General features: G+C 40.1%; 1 protein-coding gene and 2 long non-coding RNA genes across 5 annotated transcripts in view; 1 reads left to right on the top strand and 2 right to left on the bottom strand.

Moving 5' to 3' along the window:
- Window positions 1–23,007, top strand: part of LOC131106727 (glutamate receptor ionotropic, kainate 2-like) — a 78,931-nt gene that overhangs the window by 14,762 nt on the left and 41,162 nt on the right. Inside the window, exons 2-5 of one of the 2 annotated variants that reach the window (XM_058056088.1) lie at window positions 12,390–12,557; window positions 12,619–12,876; window positions 17,077–17,258; window positions 20,009–20,062. In XM_058056088.1, the coding sequence (XP_057912071.1) occupies window positions 12,390–12,557; window positions 12,619–12,876; window positions 17,077–17,258; window positions 20,009–20,062 (662 nt within the window). Of the gene's footprint in view, window positions 1–12,389; window positions 12,558–12,618; window positions 12,883–17,076; window positions 17,259–20,008; window positions 20,063–23,007 lie in introns of both variants that reach the window. The other variant, XM_058056087.1, reaches the window with a different exon arrangement.
- Window positions 6,902–12,203, bottom strand: LOC131106729 (uncharacterized). Its single transcript, XR_009120129.1, has 3 exons — window positions 12,010–12,203; window positions 8,520–8,596; window positions 6,902–7,253 (listed from the first exon to the last, which is right to left on the bottom strand). It is a non-coding gene; the product is annotated as an uncharacterized LOC131106729 (long non-coding RNA).
- LOC131106728 (uncharacterized) overlaps window positions 16,062–23,007 on the bottom strand; it is a 42,264-nt gene continuing 35,318 nt past the window's right edge. The window contains exon 8 of one of the 2 annotated variants that reach the window (XR_009120127.1): window positions 16,062–16,673. This is a non-coding gene — a long non-coding RNA (uncharacterized LOC131106728). Of the gene's footprint in view, window positions 16,674–19,824; window positions 21,009–23,007 lie in introns of those variants that run through there. The other variant, XR_009120126.1, reaches the window with a different exon arrangement.

The following is a 23,007-nucleotide window of genomic DNA, read 5'->3' as shown; positions in this document are numbered from 1 at the left end:
GTGCTAAATGCTGATACAGAAGCATATTTTCTCTGGAAATGGTACGACTTAAGGGGCGTTCGACTTCAGAGGTTCTACTGTTACTGTCAGCGTGACTTTGACAAGCAGCCAAGATTTAAGCAAAGGGTGAAAACATGAATTCATGAAATCTATGTATTTGTACTCATGCTGCCAAGGTTACTGCTTTCTCCATTATTGTTGTTTTTTTTCCCCCCATTTGTCCTTCGCCGTCCTTTGTCTGTGTGCCGTCTTTGTCTCAGCTTCTCTGCTGGCCCTCCATCGCTCTCCTGTGTGTACGGCTACAATATGTTGAGCCTTAGCCTACAATACTATATATGACATGACTAATATTTTGAAGTGATTATCATCCCTCTATTAATAGCTTAGTCTATTACAGGGACAGAGAGAATCCTTTTAAAAGTACCCCCCCACCCACCCAAAAAAAAAAAAAGCTGCAGTGAACATTAAATAGCTTCCTCCTGAATTAATTCTTGACCTCTTGGCTCTGACGATAGATAACATCTGCCTCTCGACAAGAAAGAAAGTCTAATTTTACAGCCATTTTGTTCACGTTACAATGGGCAGGGGTGCAGTACATGGTCGCTTTCATGAGCGGGGGGAACGGTGAGAATTGGAAGAAAGTAAAGGGCGCAAAGAGGGTAGAGGAAAGGAATGGACTATCATAATTACAACATAAATTGATTTTTTTATGCCCTGCTACATGGTCTAACAGGGTCAAAATAATATAGGTTGTATAGATAGCTAGATAGATGATATAGTGTGATATAGATGAAGAAGGGGCATTTTAAAAAATGAATTAAGTCGGCTTGGAAATTACAGGAGAAAGCCTAAATCTTTAAGCAAACATTTATTTTGTCAAGCACATCACAAAAGACCGGTCTCAGAATATAACGCTGGCCCATACATCACATCACAGCATAGCACAGCCGACGTCAACAAGCTTTGGTGTGCCGGATCCGCAGATCCTCCTCGCAATCCTGCTGCCTAACTTTCAGTTTGGAGATTTACTGCAAGTCAAGTTGCCATCTGTATTTATTCTGTTGTTTGAGGGTGTACTATCCAGGGATGTTGGAGCCTATCTCGCCTTGCTATAAATAGCTCAGTACCCCTGATGGCTTTATATATCGATGGGGGTCGGTGACTATAAAAACACCAAAATTCAAATGACTAAAAAAGGAATATAAAAACTTCCGCTTGCAGTGGATAATTAGCATCTCTGTCTTGATTAAAAGTGCGTTTACCGTGAGCCCGCGCTGTGAGGTTGCCATCTGTCACCTGCAGAGGCCATCAGGAAACATACTCTGTACAGTGGGGGGGCTGTGTGTGTGTGTTTGCACCATATGCGGTCACACACAAAAAGATGTGGCATACAAGCAGAAATGGTAAAGCCGGCCAAAGTGTGACATTATTCCAACAGCTACTTCCACTCCTTTATGGCTTATGTGTATTTGGGCGCACTCACACTGGGCCATTTCAACCGTGCCGGACTTGGACGCTAATCCCCTTCCCTACCCTGTCCCCTGCTGTCCCATGCTGACACTGCTCTGCAGTGCCACTATCACACTTGTACTACTGCATCTTTTGAGGTCTTCTCTTTATTTCTATTATCGATTAAGGTGGTGGTTACCAATGATAACTGGCGGGAGGAGCAATTGCATTAATTTTAACAGCGGAACCTCGGTTAGCGTGATTTTGTTTTTTTTTTTCAATGAAGGTCCAAAATAAAAATACAGTAGTTCCCGAGGAACAAATTAAGAATGTGGATGGGATTCATGCCAAAAGATCCAAACTATCCCTTTCTGAAACAAATTAATTGGATTTACATGATTCCGTATGGAAAAACCATCCCTTCTGGATCAAATTAATGTCACTAACCAAGGTTCTATTGTATTTCTTCCATCCATCCAACCATTTGTCTGAACCGCTTGAGGGTCGCGGACATGCTGGAGCCTATCCCAGCTGTCTTTGGGGCGAGAGGCGGGGTACACCCAGGACTGGCTATTGTATTTATTATTATTATTATTACAACATTATTATTCATCATTTGGCTTTATTAGATTTTTTTGTGCAAATTTGGAGTGGTCGAACCAGAGCAGGAGGGGATAGAAAAGAAGAAAAAAGAAAACAGAGGAGGAGAGTCCAAATGTCCATCATGGAGAGGACAAAGTATTAAACAACCACATTAATATTACTGGAATGAAAGAGTCAAACATAGAATTGTAATTGAAAATATTAAAAACAGAATGACAATAACACACAATTGTAATATCTATAATCTGACATCATCATGACTGTAATAAAACCAATAGCATAATGAAGTCATGGATAAGTCAGTGAGTTATGCGGGGAAGTACCTATGTACTGTGAGTACAGTGAGTATGTAAATGTATTTGTGTACAGGTATGTCTGTAGGTGTGTGAATGTGTAATTGTTACTGACAATGTATGAGTAGTAGTAGTAATCTTAAATACTGTATATCGCTACCATGGTGTATCGGGGGGTCAGGGAAGCATACAGTGTTTGAGTACGGATCAGAGCACAGCGAGTTCAACAAACCAGTAATTATATATTTTGGCATCCCTCCATTGTATAAGGGTTGACATTTTATAAGGGTATTTACTTGAACTTTACAACCTGCAGGATTGGGAATTTCCATTTGAATGCATAGAATGTTACACACTATAATACCTGCTCACTCTCTCCCAGTTCGCTTTTTTTCCCCCCTTTTTATCAACTTTTCACTCATGCACCGGCTTGCACTTCCTTCGAAATTCTGCTCCACCTCTTCAGTATATTCAATCATCCGGTCTCCTTCACTGCACTCTCTTTGCTTCATTTCATTTGTTGATGGGGTCCTGCCCTTGATTTGGGATGTATTTTCACCCATATTTCAAGATTCTGTGGCATGGACCTGCATAGAGTAAGCCATATTTAATAAATTATTTTGAACACAGTTTCACAGTCTTTTCCTTGCTTGGTCCCTAGCCACAGTTAGAATATTCTTTCCTCGCAAAATACTTCAAGAAACACTTTCCCCCCTCTATAATGGCAACAAATATTGGAGACAAACTCAGTTTTTGTTATTAATTTGTTCCAGAAAGTCACACAAAAAACAAAACTGCCATAAAACCAAAACTTCAAAACTAAATCCAATGAATCCATTCTAGACACCCAAAATATGAACAAATAAAATTTTATAAAGAATATGGAATGATTTTACATTACATGTAAAATAAGTAGAAATGACAAATAGATGGAATTCCCCATTGATCAAATTCAAGTCAATAGTGTTGCTCACCTTCTTTATCAAGTTCCTGGCACTTGCAACTTTATTTGGCTCCATGACAGGTTATATATATATATATATATATATATATATATATATATATATATATATATATATATATACATATATATATACATACATATATACATACATATATATATACATACATATATATATACATACATATATATATACATATATATATACATATACATATATATACATATATATATATATACATATACATATACACATATATATATATATATACATATACATATATATACATATATATATATATATACATATACATATACATATACATATATATGTATATACATATACATATACATATACATATACATATATACATATATATACATATACATATATATATATACATATATATACATATACATATATATATATACATATACATATATATATACATATATATATACATATACATACATATATACATATATATATACATATACATATATATACATACATATACATATACATATACATATATATATACATACATATACATATACATATATATATACATACATATACATATACATATATATACATATATACATACATATACATATATATACATATATACATATATATATACATATACATATATATATACATACATATACATATACATATATATATACATACATATACATATACATATATATATACACATACATATACATATACATATATATATACATACATATACATATACACACATATATATACATACATATACATATACACATATATATATACATACATATACATATACACATATATATACATACATATACATATACACATATATATATATATATATATATATATATATATATATATACCGTATTTTCTGGACTATAAGTCACACTTTTTTTCATAGGTTGGCTGTTCCTGTGTCTTATACTCCAGAGCGACTTATAAATGAAAAAAACGTTTATGTTACATAAACACTGGATGCCTTTTGTGCTCATGTTTATTTTTTGTGTAGCTGAATAACCATTGTGTTAGCATATCTTACACCTATTCAGCCTGTTCTCTATTCTTTTATTGTTAGAACTTGCCTTCCAGGAGGACGTAATGTCTGTTTTGGTCAAGTAGTTTGTAAAATAAATTACCAGCAAAAAATACAACTTATACTCCAGTGCAACTTATGTATGTTTTTTTGGTACCTGATTATGCATTTTTGGCCTTGTGCGACTTATACTCCGGAGCGACTTATAATCCAGAAAATACAGTATAAACTGTAGGTTGAGGTTTGACTGATTTTAAAGATTTATTTGATATTTGACGGAATCAAACCCAATTTCTCAATCATATAATATATTCAAAAACAAATATTCCTAAACAGTGCTATTCTTTAAGTGTGGGGGGTGTACATCTTTTGTGTGTGTTTAGTGTTGTTTCTTTCAAAAAATCAACTGTTTGATCGGTTACTTACTCTTATTCCGCTTCATAGTTGGTTTGAATTCATTGCCTTTTATCTTCTGTAATTGTGAATGTCAGAGACTAAGCAGTGAACTTGATATTCCACGTGTGTGTTAAATCATACCACACAAATGCTTGTAGGGTTGCTTTATGAGCTCTTTTCATCTCAAGAGCCCGAGCGTGTGTGTGTGTCGTCTACGTCTTTGGTGTTTTTATTCAGCGACATTCGCAATCTGAATGCGGTGAAGAGGTTGCAAGCGGCACAAGGAGTCATTTGGGAATCTGGCAATTCAAGGCTCGTGGAAGTGTACTCACAATTTGGCACAATTAGCGCCAAAAGGGGTCCCTGCTTGACAAATTAGCACACAAAATGTCAGCTGGTAGTTTAGCGCATCCACAGCGAGCCCCTTGCAAATTAGCACGTATTTAGAGGAGTTAGCTGGCACATTATTGGGAGCGTAGAGAGCGCCGCAAATGAGCACATCTGTTGTCGGCGCTAGCGATGAATACAAGTTATATGATCACCGGTCCCACTTCTTGGAGCTGGGTCAGCTTGGCAGTGCGTGTTTTTAATTGAAGTGTGCACACTCTCCTAATAGAAAATTGATGACAAGTGTCGTTTGGCAGAAGTTGAGCTGATTATGGCTGCAGTTAATGCCACAGGTGTGGGTTTTAAACCCTCACCTTGTCCCCGGACTCTGTTGTTTTCTGCCTGACAGCTCGGTTTAGGCTCAATCCTGCCAGTGCGTGATTGTGTGCGCTCGCATGTGTCACTTCAAGTGTGTGAGTCAGCTGGAGGCTTAGCGTCCCCGAGTGTCAGGGGACAGTCAAGCTCGGTGTCAAAATGCTTGAGACTGACAGGAGGAATTGTGCTCTTTCTAAAACCATTCTACTCACTTATCATAACTCTACCCTCAGCGATAAAGTCAGGATTTTAGCATTAGTAAGTGCTATTTATAAGTACTATAGTTGGGATGCAACTATATTACCGGACTATATTATAATAGTGTCATCATATAGCAAGAACAAGAAGGAGACGAGGGCTGCAACTAACAATTATATTCTTCCTCGATTAATCTGAAGGCTATTGTTTCGATTAATAGACCAGGGGTGGCCGCGTACTGAAAAATCACTGGTGACAAAGCGTATTATTATTATAATGTGGCTCGTTTTTTCATTTTTGCTGTTGTTGATTTTTAATTTTACAAATACTTCAGCTCAAGACGATTGTGACTTTATGTCTTTATAATTTTAGGACTATTTTTGTATTATTCCTATTTTTTCACAATTTAATTTTCCCAAAAATTGCAACTAATTTTGTTTTTTATTTAATGACTTTGAAATACCCTCGGCCATCTCTGTGTGGAGTTTGCATGTTCTCCCCGTGCATGCGTGGGTTTTCTCCGGGTACTCCGGTTTCCTCCCACATTCCAAAAACATGCTAGGTTAATTGGCGACTCCAAATTGTCCATAGGTATGAATGTGAGTGTGAATGGTTGTTTGTCTATATGTGCCCTGTGATTGGTTGCCGACCAGTCCAGGGTGTACCCCGCCTCTTGCACCCCCGACCCTCATGAGAATAAGCGGTAGAAAATGAATGAATGACTTTGAAACATTTTTGATTTTTCAAAGTTATGCATTAAAAAGTATTTTTTTGCCATAGTTTTATTGCCTTTATTTTCTTGAAGCAACCTTTTCTCTTATTATGGCATTTTTTCCCCTCTGTTTTCTCTTATATTATAATTTTATTCTAATTTTTCTGGAAATTACTGCATTTCTGTTGTTTTTTAATTAGTTTTCTTGTTTAACTGTATTTTTAAGATGTGCCCGGGTTTGAAAAAAAGAGTCACAGGCTGCAGTTTGGTCTGCAAATATGTTGATTACTGATTTATTGTGTGTGAATATTGTCTTTTGCCTAAAACATAATAGATCATATTAATAAAGCTGCTTTCTACTAAGGAATAAAAAAATCATATTTCAGCAATTAATTAATCATAGATTAATTGATGAATTGTTAATTGATTAAACTCCAATGCAAAAGACCACAGACAGCATGGTCATTTATTATTATGAAGTGAAGGTAGACTGTTTTGTTGTTTATTATGATTTTACGTGTGCTTCACTTCATTTTACACTTAAACTGACAAACAATAATATAAAAAAAAAATCATTCGGTGCAGCTGCGCCACATAACCATTTCTATTGTGCCTTTGACGTCAGTGTTTATTGTTTTGATGTTTTAATGTTTGTGGTGAACTTATTTTTACAGTTACCATGCAGAGTTAACATGTTTTATGATGGCAACAAATTATTTGTGTTCTTTGAAGAAAAATTGCTTTTGGAGATTCCGCTCTGCTTTATTCATATGACATCTTAGTCCCGACTTTTATCCAACTTGGCTGATGTAAGGAGCGTCCTGGTCCTGGAGATGAAACGGGCCCTTGCAGTACAGTGTAGGAAGGTCAATCTACTGCAAGGGGAGCATCAGATTAATGAGCAGGAGTGGCGCCTCTCTGCTGGCTTTCATGCTTCACATCGCATTCATTGGCAAACATGAGAGGAAGCATCCCCAATGGGAATTTCATGGGGTATTTATGGGATGGTGGTGGGAGTTCCATCAGTTGTGCCTCCTGTTTACTGGACGTAGAGAGACCCCAACAGACTATAAGGGGGGGGTGATGGGGTGTTTTACAGCCTCACTCAGAGGCTGCATGTGCTTACCTGGGCCACTTACTCTAACGACAAGCTTGCTCGCTGGTTGCCATGGCAGCGGCAGCCCAAACGCCATCCTGCAGCTGCACTCGCGGTCATTAGTCACTGAGGCAGGCGGAAACAGGCCATCCGCACTATCTTAACGTCCTTCCTCTACCAATCAGCTTCTCGCATTTTAGAACGGCGGTTGCCTCTCACGTGAGTCACCATGGCAACATATCGGACTCCTTGAGTCAAGAAAACTAATGGCACTTACTGTATATGAATTACGTGCATTGTGTCCACTTTTTACTTTCAGTCCTCGCAAGAAGTCACACAAATGTGCTTTTAGATGAAATCTAATAATGTCTATTACGACGGTGTTGTCAACAAATGGAGGAAACAAAGAAAATAAACCAATTTTCTTTGCCGTGAGCAAATAAAAGGGAATAAAATACACACATATGAAGACACCCTCCCACGCAGCACTTTCATTTCCACTCTCCTCTTCACTCAACAGCACACACACACACCCTTCGCGAGAGACTCCAATCAGCAAGCCTGTTTTCTCGTCAGGGTGATTATCTCCCTCATAACTCACTCAGAGCTTTCATTTGCACTATAATTCACACCCGTCCCAATGATGGCGGCACACAAACACACACACACTGACTATCCCCACGTAATTCACACACCTGCAGTCATTTGGACCATAACAACATGTAGTGAAAGGACGGTACAGGACACAGGCTATTTTACCTCAATGATGAAAGTGCACTTTGGTTGGCGAAAAAAAAAAAAAAAGCCCAACCTTACTGCATAAATGAAGCAAATAAAAGCAATTCAGCATCGGTTTGTCAGAAAAGTATCGCGCAGCTCCTTGTAGAATTGAATTAGCAGGTTATTATCTGATCATTTCGCTAACTAATTACATTTTCGACTTCCTGGATATGCCTAAATGAAGTTTCCCTCTCTGGTGTAATTGGAAATGATTTGATGTGATTCGCTTGTTAGAAAAGAATTGTCATACTGATGTTTGTCTTACTGTACTGTACGTTGCTGCCGACTCTTCCTGTCCTTTCTCTGTTGTTGGGGGCAGCAATGTCTTCAGCTCCAAGATGCCTAGAAAACAAAGTATAGTGAGCATGATTATATCAATTATGTCATTTTGTAAGGCTTTGGGGCAAAAATAATTGTGCCCTTCAATTTTCTGCCTAGCAACAAGCAGCTGCGCAAACAACCATTTGTGTTCATTTTTGTTCAAGGCAATGGTGTGCTTTGCTTTTATGCTGATTTTTTTTGTCTAGTCATTTATTCATTTTTTTATGTTATTCCCATGGAATCTTCCTATATTTTATTTATTAAATTAATATCATATATTCTAAATTATTATATATAATAAAAATGTCCCCAGCTAAACGATTGACAATGCCCAGAAGATTCCGGAAATGTATGAATCATTTCCCACCACTTTACATCTCTTCTTTTATCCATCAAATGTTGAAGGTAGAACGTCAAGTCTTGATGCTCATTTTAAGTCTGACTGCACACACACCAAGACAGCTCCATCTACTCCCATAAGGCCATGCTGTAATGATTGTCTATTAGGTTGGGATTGATGTGATTCCAATCATCTTCCATGATGACTTTTAGGTCTTTTTTTTTTTTTTAGATGCATGTGAGATGAAAAGGTTCTAATCACAGGGCCTAAAATGTGAGGGAAAAAATCTCATTAGCTCACCCGGTGACAGCGTAACACAAGAGTCGGTACTTTTAGTGCAGTTATGAGTAAAAAAAAAATCATATCCTGTCACATTTGATCTTTTTCACTTAGTTTAACCACATTCAGCACCTGCAAGTCTTTAAATGAAGGGAAAATGAAATACGAAAGCCCAATATACATTCATCTTTGGAACCTTCTTGACTTAAACTAGGTGCGGGTTAATGCCTTGATGAGAAACTGACAATACGTCCTGCATATTAGAAAAGTAGTTGATGGCGAAAGTCCAGCAGAGGTTACTGTCTCACACGTCAACATTTTCTAGCAGCTGAAAACAAGACGGCACGCGTTGTAAACTGCGCTGGTCTCTGCAAGTAATGATTATTTCACGAATGCGTCTTATGTGGGTCACAATAAAAAGCCACTCCAAAATGCGAACATTTGTATGCACTTGTGTTCATGGTCCATAAGAAACACCCACCCGTACCATAACCACACCAGCACCATGGGCCACTCGATCCACAATGCTGACTTCAGCAAACCGCTCACCTACACCTACGGCAAACACACTTATGGTGAAAACCATGATTCATCCATGAAGGGAGCACCACTCCAAAGAGCCAGACGCCATCAAATGTTAGCATTTACCCTCTTAGGTCGGTTTCGACTGTTGTGTTTCACCGCCAGGCCCTTCCTGTACTTCCCTGGCTTCTCCTGGCCGTGTTCATTTCTGTGCAGGATCTCTCTCTCCAGTGGGAGGAGGGACTACAGGACCTGCACCTGAACATATCCAACCCCCACTTAAGCAGATAGACTGCACCTGGGAGACGAGTGGTTAGCGCACAGGTCTCACAGCTAGCAGACCCGTATTCGATCCCGTATCCCACATTAACATGCTAGGTTAATTGGTGACTCCAAATTGTCCATAGGTATGAATGTGAGTGTGAATGGTTGTTTGTCTATATGTGGCCTTTGATTGGCTGGCCACCAGTTCAGGGTGTACACCGCCTCTTGCCCCAAGACAGCTGGGATAGGCTCCAGCACGCCCTCCACTCTCGTGAGGATAAGCGGTAGAAAATGAATGAATGAATGAATGGCCATAGCACACTTCCTCAACTTTCACAAAACATCTGTGGCATTGTACCACAGTTTGGAAAGGCCTTTTATTGCCAGGCTAAGTTAAATAATCATGTTCTCTAATGTATATATGTCACACCCGCGAAGTGGATGGATTATGTTGAGAAAAGAGAAATGCCCACTCACTTAGATGTAATAAGACATATTTATAAGTGTACAAAAAAAAACTTTAGATCTTTGAGTTCATCTCATGAAAGACGGAATCAAAACAAAATATCCGTGTTGATATTTTCGTTCAGTGTATTTATTTCTTGTGCTTTATTTATTAAAACGCAGCACATACTTTTGTGTTTGTTGTTTTTATTTTATTTTTTATATTTGACGCATCTTTGATGTTAAAAAATATCGAAGTCAGATCAATCCAAAGCATTTCTTTCCCTTACTTAACACTGCAAACCTCGCTGAGGGGACCATTTGGAAGTTTAATCGCTTCAGTTCAGCTCGAAATAATAAACACGTCTGAGGGGAGCTGTTTTAAAATTAACTGCACCTCAGTGGTGATAATTTAGTCTAAAACAGCATGGATTGGTTGTTGTTTATTGTTGTGGGGCTTTTACTTTGTCGATTAATGAGTAGCAGCACAGCATGGCCCCCTCCTCATTAACATCCTGTCTGATTTTTGACATCAAGCGATAAGAACATTAAGATGAAATGTCGGCGCAAGCTGACATTTAGAAATGTTGTTTATGTTAAATCTTATGTGAGGTTTACTTGCCATGCTACCCGTGTTCTCATTTTCTCCCTCTCATTTGATGATTGATTGAAATCAATGGAAGAAAATAGAAAAGCGAGCCCTTCCTGTCAAGGCTGAGTGAACAAGTTCAGGAAGGTCACCCACCACTGAACTCACCTTTCATCACACATCATTAATTATACTGATGACTGCCACACACATCTATATCAGCTGGTAACCAAATGGGTTGTATGTCAATGTCCTACTCACCACCTTAATGCAGTGGTCATATATTTAATCTGTTACAGGGTTAAACTGTCACCCTAATGTAACCTAATTAACTGGAAAGGATTTTTTTGAAACGCCATACGCCATCACACTTTAACGGTTAAGTGGAAGCTGGGTATGCTGGAGCCTATCCTCAGTTGTCTTTGCGCGAGAGGCGGGGTACACCCTGGACTGGTCGCCAGCCAATCACAGGGCACATATAGACAAACAACCATTCACACTCACATTCACACATTCATACCTATGGACAATTTGGAGTCGCCAATTAACCTAACATGCGGAGATTCGAACCCAGGTCTTCCGGCTCTGACTCTGTGGCATACGTGCTAACCACTCCACCACCACACGGCCCTCGCCCGCCAAAAAAAATACAAATAAGCAAAATGTATTGTTTATCTGGATCCAATTCAGATTGTGTTTTTAGCACCAATGTAAATTGTCCAATTTGTTGTTTTATGTATGTATTATATCTTAATACATTGTGTTACCGTCAAACCAAAATAGTTCTAATCAAATTTTTAGGTGTTACTATGTGTTATTATAAGGGGTGCTTCGATCAGGGTTTTCTGTTACCTGTTTCGATATCGATCATCCGTGTGTGAGATCAGCCGATACCAGATCACATGGATTAACTGTCAAGTTTTCAATTTATTTATGTCCAAAAACAGATTTTACATTTTAAGAAAATATATATTGTTATATACTCCTGAAACTTACCGAGGACGTGATGGCTTCTTCAAGGAGATGTTCGATGTGAGATGACATTGTTTTATGGAGCTCTTCATGGCAGGACTTCCAGGTATCACATAGCTGGGCTCCAAGTGAGAGAGCAGTCGGCGGACCCTGAGAAAAGCCTAGCTGTCATCAAGTCTGATGAATTCAATTATTTTGAGGATTATTTGCTTAGCCTTCTGACTGTCATGCACATACGGGCGAGTGTTGACTATGTTAGCTGCAGTTTGACTGACTGACTGCACCGTGAGCCTCGAAAAAAATATTCTACACGACATGTTGTTATGGTTTGCTGATGTGTGAAGAGGTTAAAGTGGGAATCGGATCATCCGTATTTATTATCATTATTTCGTTCTTACCTGCAGGAGGAATATTTGAATCTATTGAGAGTGGCCCCTCGGGAGCGGAGGAACTAGCCTTTAAATTTGCCTTGAACACAATCAACAGGAACCGCACCTTGCTCCCCAACACCACGCTGACCTATGACATCCAGAGAATAAACATCTTTGACAGCTTCGAAGCATCCAGGAAAGGTGAGGTTCAAAATGTTTTTATGAAGACATGACAAACTTCATGTTGAATTTCCTCACCTAGCATGCGACCAGCTCTCCCTGGGAGTGGCGGCCATATTCGGCCCGTCCCACAGCTCATCGGCCAACGCGGTCCAGTCCATCTGCAACGCTCTGGGTGTCCCCCACATCCAGACCAAGTGGAAGCACCAAGTGTCCGACAACAGAGACTCGTACTATGTCAGCCTGTACCCCGACTTCTCCTCCCTTAGTCGAGCCATCTTGGACCTGGTGCACTTCTTCAAGTGGAGGACTGTCACTGTGGTGTATGACGACAGCACAGGTACAGGTAACTGTTCATCTCCTTTTTACGGCGGTATTCATTCATGGTTAAAAGCACTAATGTCCTGTCTTTAAGGAACAAGAAGCAACAGGTGAAAACTGCAACCAAAAAAAAAGAGCAACAAGGACACTCAGAGTCCAGCAAGTGCTTTGCAACCTGTCAAACTAATTCAAAAATCAATAGCTTACTCTTCTACCTCGGTCCTCCAGGTGCAGCTCATGTCAGTCTTCCTGCAAAGAAGGCAACGGACAACCCAAACATAAAACCACGAAGAGCAGGAACCACATTACCCACAATGAGCCGGTGTCTCTTCAGATTAATGCAATGCAGCATTGTGCTATGTGTGCTGTGACAGCCGCCATTAATAACACACAGACACTTGATCTCCAAAGGGGGCTGGCGAGCGACGAGCCATTTTGTCTCTCCGTACGCTTTGTGAAGGGCCTCATAATGTGCGTTTTAAGAGGCCAGTTGTATTTTAGCCGCTTGATATTTTTATGAGCAAAAAGGTAATTGCTCTGGCGAAGGTAACAGCGTTCAAATAGTACACAATTTACGAGCTTTTTGGCGAGATGGCAGCTTAATGCAAGTGGAATAGACCAAGTTCTGAGGTGGTTGACAAATGACGCAATGAAATTATCAAGCTATGAGTCCTTTCATTCTATCTAGCAGGGTTTTTTCCCTGTTTATATAATTTTAGGTCTATGGAGATCCAATACAACAACTCAATACAGGCTTTTTAAAAAAGATAATAATACAAAGTTTGATCACGATTATTAATACACTCGCCAAGTTTGGGTTGGACCCAGGCCAATTTTTCTTTCACTTTTCTTAATATTGAAATACATGACTTTGTGTACAAGCAGTGCATTTATACAGCCACAAACTAAAATAGCAATTATAAACATATTTTTTAACACAAGGATGTCTAAAGTACGGACAGCAGGTCATTTGTATTGGTCCAAAGCACGTTGTAGAAATTCAAAAAAAAAAAAAAAAAAAAAAATTTATAGCCTGGATAATACAGTAGTTAGTGCCAAGTGGGGCAGTTACCCGCCAGATCCAGTAGATGGTGCTGTGATTTAAACAAAAGGCACATTACCGCCACCTAATGGAATAGAACAGTATTGCATCATTGGGGATTGTTCCTGTTTTGAAGTTAGCATCATTGTTTACCCAGGAAGTGGTCCTCTAATATGTGTGCAAATAAACACATTGTGTTCAAGTGTAAAGTCCAAGTCTATATTAGAGCTTTATTGGATGTCACCAGATGTGCAGGTGAAGCTAACGCTGAGTGCCAGCATCCCAGCATGCTAGCCCCTTGCATGTTAACCTCAGACGATATCCTATCCCAATGGCCACATTTATCTGGAGCGTCCCCTTGACCTCCCTTCACCGCCCGCCTGGGAGCTCAGCATGTTCTCCGGCCAACAACCACAGTGTGATGCCAAAAGGTGACCTCTCACCCTCACAATCCCTCTCCAAGGGGACATTTGGGGAGGGAGGGCGTGCCTGCGTGCATCGGACACACCTGACGCCCTGAAAAGTGTCACAGCTGTGTAGCCTCCCTGCCTTGCTGCTGCTGCCGCCTCCACCTGGCCCCGGGCTCACAAATCACACAGCGTCATGCTCCAGGGCCCTTAGCTACTGATTTGGAGCCTATCTGACGGCTGGCGGGGAAGACTATCGGAGGGGATAAAATATTCACACAGAGCCGTTAGACGATCCGGGGGGAATGTCTGAAGGCATTAGCTAGAACCCACAAATATCTACACTGACAGTGTTTCGCAAACGTTCAGCTCCACTGACAGACTTTTTTTTTTTTCATTTTAAACTATACCCCCCCAGAGTGACAGTATGAACAAAACAGGATACATTTGTGAAGGTTCTCCAAAAAAAGTTGAATAGATGGCAAGTGGACTTCGTGAATGTTTCATGTTTAACTTTGGGTTTGTCACCTGGGGAGTTTGATCACGCCTTTTTAAAAAAAAAATGCTCATAATTTCTTGGGTGGTGCATGTGGTATAATGCAGTTGTGGCTCATTTGTGGCCAGATTGTTGCGTGTGTCGTGCTGTTACCGCAGGTGACCAACTACGCGACCTCATAAAAAATATGTGACTATAGATTAAATGCTTGTGGCCCCTAGGGGAAATTTTGGTGTTGTTGTGTGGCGTTTATAAACACCCCAGTTCACTAACCATGTTCTAACGTACCTGTACTATTCTAAATGTTTGACGTTTGAAGTGACATTTTTGTTATAGTATTGTCACAATTGTAAGAAGTTAAGTGGAAAATGCCTGATACAAATGTAATGCAAATGGGAACAATTCCTTCACTTAGTGGTGTTTTATAGGTACAGTAATCCCTTGTTTATTGCGGTTAACTGGTTCCAGACACAACCACGATAAGTGGACTTCCAGGAAGTAGGATTCCTTCTTTTGAAATTGAATATTTTTGTACTTGTAGCATAACAACCTGATTACGATTTGATTATTTTTTTTAACATTATTAGAGCCATCTAGGCATTAATTAACACCCCTATAGTCACACTCACATTCACATTATCCATCTGTCAGTCAGCTGGGATTGGCTCCAGCACCCCCGCGACCCTCGTGAGGATAATCCGTATAGAAAATGAATGAATGAACTATTATACTTATAAAATTGTATACATTTTTGGGCCCAAATTAAACATTTTCATGCGTAAAAATGGCGAAATGAACTAAAATACTATAAAACAGTATAAGCCATAAAAGACTTGTGAATGTAGTTTTCTACATTGGTCGCTAGGTGTCAGTAATTGTTCGGTGAAACCAGCACCGAAGCACCTGACTTGAACCACCGGATTTTATTGCAGGCACTATAATAAAAACATAAAAATAATAATGACACAGGCTTCCTCTGCTACTCTCACTTCCTGTCCGTCATCAATTCAACAAGATTGCCAGCCAATCACAGGGCACATATAGACAAACAACCATTCACACTCACATTCATACCTATGGACAATTTGGAGTCGCCAATTAACCTAGCATGTTTTTGGAATGTGGGAGGAAACCGGAGAAAACCCACTCATGCAATGGAGAACATGCCAACTCCACACAGTGATGGCCGAGGGTGGAATTGAACTCGAGTCTCCTAGCTGTGAGGCTTATGCGCTAAACACTCGACCTCCGTGCAGCAGTACAATAGTTTTTGACTAATAATAGGCCGTAGTCACCCACCATACAGCAGTTCAGGAATGTTTTTCAACTTTTGAGCTTTGTTTGACTTTTGAGGCAGTATTTGCGGAGTTTCATTTTGGAGGTTTTATTGTAAATATGTGGACTGAATTCCAAAATTGAATACCTCCATCACAGAAGAAGTCCAGTTGCTTTCTATCCAATTTTGTGCTCTTAAGTATAGGAATGTATTCCACTTCCCTTTGGAGTGATTGGGTATGTTCAGTCTCCTGACGATGGTTTCACTATTCACAACAAGACCCCCGTCTACCTATTTCACACCTCCTACGGAGACCCAGTCCCACACCCCATTAAAGTGCTCACACAGCAGTTCATTTCAACATAAGAAATAGGCTCAGCTATCTTAAAGTGGGTCCATAAAAAAAAAAATCCTATCTCGCCCCAGTTCTCAAAATACCCTCACTCCTCCATCCATTTTTATAGCCATGACAAGTAATCATCTCTCCCATCAATCCCACTGCTTTCATCACTGGACTCTGAAGTTCTTCTCACCGGGTTGAGACTCATTGTGATCTCATCACAGGGTATCTTTCGACCTGAGCGTGTGGTCCTCACTGCAAAAGGTGAGAATAGAGAGAAAAACAGAACCCGACTAATCAAAGCGTGTTTGGAGAGACCACCAGGTGTCAATTCAACCTGCTCCAAGACCAAAAGCAAATCCCAATTTCTGAGGCTTCCAAGGGAGTTGAAACCTTCACTCGTTCTCTGTACTCTTCTATTTTTGGAATAAAAGAGAGCAACATGCTGGCGTGGTGCGGAATTCTCTTGATAGGTCTGTATTGGCATGTTTTTCTTACCAAAAATGAGAAGCGGGATCAATAGAGCGAGGTTTAGGGGAAGCATACATATCTCTTCACCTCTTCGCAATCATTTCAAAATGGCGGCAGATCAAACACTTGTCCGCGCCATCCCGTCTTTTCAACATTGGCGTTATGTTGCGTCTCCTTTTGTCTGCAGGACTCATTCGACTGCAGGAGCTGATCAAGGCGCCGTCACGATACAACATCCGTTTGAAGATTCGACAGCTGCCCACTGAGACCAAGGACGCTAAGCCACTACTGAAGGAGATGAAGAAAGCAAAAGAGTTCCACGTCATCTTCGATTGCGGACACGAGATGGCTGCCTGGATACTAAAACAGGTACGAGGGCTTGATGATGATTCACCAGACGCAGTAACACAGAGGGTAAAGGGAGACATTTTGAATCCAATAAAAACTATTTTTCTGTACTTGATGCCAAATTGTGTCCATCAAGCTTCCTTTGTTGTCGACAATTTGGTCAAGGTTGGTAAGGTGGGCCTGTTTTCAGCATACATTAGTTGGGGTGCAGTTCACGGTGTAGCTTACGGTGTAGCATTAGTCTACATTGGACAACATAATCTTAGTCTCTATAATTAGGTTAGTTTAATTGGCGACTCCAAATTGCCCATAGGTATGAATGTGAGTGTGAATGGTTGTTTGTCTATATGTGCTCTGTGATTGGCTGGCGACCAGTATCCCGCCTCTTGCCCAAATACAGCTGGGATAGGCTCCATCATACCCCTGCGAGGATCCCTCCCCCCTTGTGAGGATCAGCGGCATAGAAAATGGATAAATGGATGGTAGTTTGTTCATTCTCTGATGGAATATTTTACTGACCAAAAGTATCATAATATTGTTCAAATCTAAGGAAAATATGCCCACACTCTGATTGCAGTATAAATATCTCTCCTTTGCTTCATTTTAGCAAAGCTAGCATCGTAACATGCAAACACATTTGACTTCTTTTTCAGCCACCTTTTGTCAGGGTTTAATGTATATATGATTTCAACTTCAATAAATTGTACCTTAACATAGAAATAACAGCATATACACTTGAACATGTACAGTGGAACCTGACCACTTAAAGCACTCAGATATCACTTTGACATGAGGGGGCAGATTTCAGTGTTTATGTCCTAGTCTCATAACGCGCAGAACATCCCTAGCCGCCGACAAAAATCGCTACACACTATTTTTTAATCTATATATTTTTGTCAGAAAATTATACATTTTGGGGCTGCACGGCGGTCGAGTGGAGTTTGCGTGTTCTCCCCGTGCATGCGTGGGTTTTACTCCGGTTTCCTCCCACATTCCAAAAACATGCTAGGTTAATTGGTGACTCCAAATTGTCCATAGGTATGAATGTGAGTGTGAATGGTTGTTTGTCTATATGTGCCCTGTGATTGGCTGGCGACCAGTCCAGGGTGTACCCCGCCTCTCGCTCAAAGACAGCTGGGATAAGCTCCAGCACCCCCGCAACCCTCGTGAGGATAAGCGGTAGAAAATGAATGAATGAATGCATTATAAATTTCCTGCTCAATACATGCGAAACCATATAATTTGATGATTGTCATGTAAACATCCTCCCAATGTGCTAAAAGTTCCAGTTATTACTCTTCTTTCTTTAAGCACTGATGATTCCGATAATATCCTGCCCTGTGCTTCTATAATCTCTTTATAAAATATGAGATCTCAACGGTGGACCCACCCGTCTTCATACCACAGTAAAGGGTTTTAATTAGAATATCTAATCTCACTCACATGCATGCTAAATTCATTTAATAGGGCCACATTCGTTATGAGAACCGCGGGGCTCCTTAATGAATGGACTCCCCCACCTACCGGCACATCGTGGGTTGAATTGTCTTTACAGCCTCATCTCAGTAGGAAGCAACAAGAATCATTATTTATCGAGGAGTTAAAGCGGCAGATATGTTTTGGCTACGGGGCTCTCTCTCTCTCTCTCTTTCTCTCTCTGTCTTTCTTTCATTTTTAGCCACTGTGGTAAATACCAATCAAACTGCTAGTGAAACCAATGAATAAAACATTAACACAACAGAGCGACGTTATAATATCACATCAGGAAATAAAGAAAAGATGTAATGATAGCGCCGTGCTTACACAACATGAGAGTTGTCCTGGCTGGTCCATCAATGTGACACACATATTATTGAAAGCAATTCAAATGATCCCGAGCTGGATTTTGTAATGGAAAAAATAAATAAAGGAGATATATCTCCTTTATTAGCTATTGCTATTTAAAAGACCATCGGAAATGTCAAGCTCTTTAATAATAGAGAGAATAAGCAGAAGAAAGGAGTTGGGGGGAAATAAACAAAAAATACTATCATCCTCTCATTTTCAGCTGTTTTTCATTTTCTAAAAGGTGAGGTTCCCAAAGTGGTATACCAATTATTACCAATAATTAGAGAGTAACAATTCCGAGTGCATTTGAACACCTCACGACCAAAGGAGAACAGAGCAAAAAGGAGCAAATAAGAAAGTTTAATGATTGTTTTGTGCATTAGCCATTGTGCATTGTGCATAAACCAATTAATTATCTCCCATATTTCAGTTTAATTAAGATAAATTGTATTTTGCCTGCACGGCGGTCTAGTGGTTAGCGCGCAGGCCACACTGCTAGGAGACCCGAGTTCAATTCCACCCTCTGCCATCTCTGTGGGGAGTTTGCATGTTCTCCCCGTGCATGCATGGGTTTTGTCCGGGTACTCCGGTTTCCTCCCACATTCCAAAAACATGCTAGGTTAATTGGCCACTCCAAATTGTCCATAGGTATGAATGTGAGTGTGAATGGTTGTTTGTCTATATGTGCCCTGTGATTGGCTGGCCACCAGTCCAGGGTGTACCCCGCCTCTTGCCCGAAGACAGCTGGGATAGGCTTTGTGAGGATAAGCGGTAGAAAATGAAAGAATGAATGTATGTATTTTTTCAGGAAAAGGTGTTTTCTGCTTAAAGTCAGTACCTAGTTCTTCAAAATCTGTCTCTTGAAGTGAAATAAAATGGATGGATTGTAGGTATAAACAGTGGTCTTAAGTGTTATTCATGTTTATGATCTTTTCTCCTTGCAGGCTCTGGCCATGGGGATGATGACAGAGTATTATCACTATATTTTTACCACCCTGGTGAGTCAACTGACACGTCTTTTTTATGTGGCTCTGATTAAATGATGTGTTTTGTTGTTGTTATTGTTGCGCTGCTCCATTAGTAGAATTGCTCGTCCAATTTCCAGTCTGTTTACCTGCTGTGCGTTTTGGTCTCTGAGAATAACTCATTTAAAGCGCCATTTCAAAGACAACTTCCAATTATTTAAACCTGAACTCTCACCTGACATTGTTGTGATTGACAAGGTTGAACTTTTCCAACTATAAATAACACCCATGTGAATTTTAAACGCGTTCAACTTCAGTAATTTTCTCAAATCTGCACCAACCCCCGTGCACTCGCGGTCAAGAACCTCTAGAGCAGGAAACAAAAGCAGTTTGGAAATATTTTCCTGTGCCTCTGACAGCATTTGTTGTTTGATCAAGCCTCTACAAAGACGGCCGTAGATGAAATGCAGGGCACCTCGCCTGAACTCCAGAGAACAAAGGAGAACCACGAGCTGGACTAATAGCCCTGAGTCGATGATTCTGTCAGCCATTAGGTCCATTACAACCCTGATAAACACATTCTAAAAGATGGAGGTTGGACAAGGCTGACCTGGAAATGGCATACAGCAGAGCTGTCATTAGAGACAATTAAATAATTGAGTTCTAACACTATATTCTGACTGAAACAGGATTTAAAAATACATGTAAAACACATTCGGCTCGTGGTTCTCAAACTTTTATGAACATTATCAAGTGCTGATAGACACATATTCAGTCTGTGTGGAGTTTCCATGTTCTCTGGGTACTCCGGTTTCCTCCCACATTCCAAAAACATGCTAGGTTAATTGGTGACTCCAAATTGTCCATAGATATGAATGTGAGTGTGAATGGTTGTTTTTCTATATGTGCACTGTGATTGGCTGGCGACCCGTCCAGGGTGGGTGTCTTCGAAGACAGCTGGGATAGGCTCCAGCACCCCCTAATGAGGATAAGCGGCATAGAAAATGATTGCATGGATGGATAGTGTAACGTGTTTCCTGAAACTGGACATAAAATCCATGTAATATACACATGTAACATTTTGAAGATTAGAATATGTCTCGCAAGGTCGGTCTGATGTCGGACCAGGCATTCTGCGTATGTCACCACAGAAGAATTTCAACCATGTCTTTAAATACACAAGAAAATAAATCGACAAAATTGGCAAAGCTATGACAAAACCTCGATCTCGGATTGTGCATGCTTTGGTGCTGTGCCAAAGTCTTAGGCCGCCATGACAGTTTGTTATTTTAACAATTCTATCATGATTATATAATGATGATGTGATGAAAAATAATAATATTACCAACATCATATATTGTACATTTGAAGTACAATCTACATGTATTTTCTTTGTGATTCCAATTGTTTTGAACATTTTCTTCGGTAAAAAAGTGCAGAATATGCACATTTACTGATCAAATGCGGCTTGCTGAGGCTGCAGCGAGCGTCTCCTCCTTCCATAGAGAGAAAAAAGGCAGCATTTTGTTGTTTACAGATGCAGCTGAAGAGCAGCAAGTCAAATGCAATATACAGTATGTTTATGCTCTCCTGAATGAATGAGTGAATTTGACTGCGGAGATAGATGATTATGTATTCATACTCATTAATTGATGATCAGAACTTTTCATATAGATGGATAGGGTTTACTAACTTGAAATATATATCCTACATAACTAATGTTATTTAATTTTACAACTAAAACGTGTTTTGTACTCGCGTTTCTTTGTCCGTTCCTTTAGTAGACAGCAGATGAGTTCATGCCTCTGCGATAATCAGTTTTTGCAGAGTGCAGTTGTTTTTCAAATTGCGAAGCACGCCATCCCCGGGAAGTGCCCGAAGCATAAAAACATTTGTAAACCCTACTTCGCAGTTACTAGAGTCAAAATGAATTTATTTTTAGTTTGTATTGTGTGAGGACAGGAGTATGCAAGGTGACCTAGAGGTTAGTGTGTTGGCGTTCTCCCTGTGCATGGGTGGCTTTTCTCGGGGTACTCTAGGTTTCCTCCCGCATTCCAAAAATATGCATGTTAGGTTTATTGGTGATTCTAAACTGTCCACAGGTATGAATGTGAGTGTGAATGGTTGTTTGTCTATATGTGCCCTGTGATTGGCTGGCGACCAGTCCAGGGTGTAGCCCGCCTGTCGCTCAAAGTTAGCTGTGATAGGAGAAAAGCGTAGAAGATGGATGGATGCTTGAGCAGAAAATATAAAAAATAAAATATTTTTCAGGGAGTAGGAGCCCTTGTTCTCTTAGTTGAGGGTCATTGTGCCAGACTTTGAAATCCCTTGGCCCTATAACTGCATTCTGTCTTACTATTTACTATTGTACTGCATCAAAAAGACTGCTGTGGTAAAGGTCACTAAAATAAACTGTTGTGGCCTAAGACTTTTGCAGAGTTCTACATTATACTGACTTACAGCACCAGTGTGTCACAGTCAGAATCAATTCTAGAGTCTGTTGGAGCCCTAGGCAAAAATTCACAGGGGGCCCTTTTGTATAACGCCACTGCTGTAGAAGTTCAAAGTGTGTCAGCCCTCGGTTGCTCCGACCAGTTGCCTGCCTTGCCTGGTGGCAAGTAGTGCCCCTGTCTGGAGTCCACAGAGCTAAGACCACCAAGGCATGCTTGGTTGTGGAAGACTTGACTTAAGCGCTGACGCTGAGATAGAAGCAACATAAGTGACCTCACAAATGTTATTCCAGGTAAAAAAAAATTGACTCATTCCGTATTCATTCATTCATTTTCTACCGCTTTTCCTCAAGAGGGTCGCGGGGGTGCTGGAGCCTATCCCAGCTGTCTTCGGGCGAGAGGCGGGGTACACCCTGGACTGGTCGCCAGTCAATCACAGGGCACATATAGACAAACAACCATTCACACTCACATTCATACCTATGGACAATTTGGGGTTGCCAATTAACCTAGCATGTTTTTGGAATG

The sequence above is a fragment of the Doryrhamphus excisus genome, chromosome 19 (assembly GCF_030265055.1).
Source record: "Doryrhamphus excisus isolate RoL2022-K1 chromosome 19, RoL_Dexc_1.0, whole genome shotgun sequence".
NCBI lineage: Eukaryota > Metazoa > Chordata > Actinopteri > Syngnathiformes > Syngnathidae > Doryrhamphus > Doryrhamphus excisus.
Note: the sequence above shows the minus strand (reverse complement) of the source record. Positions and strands in the feature narration are given on the sequence as shown.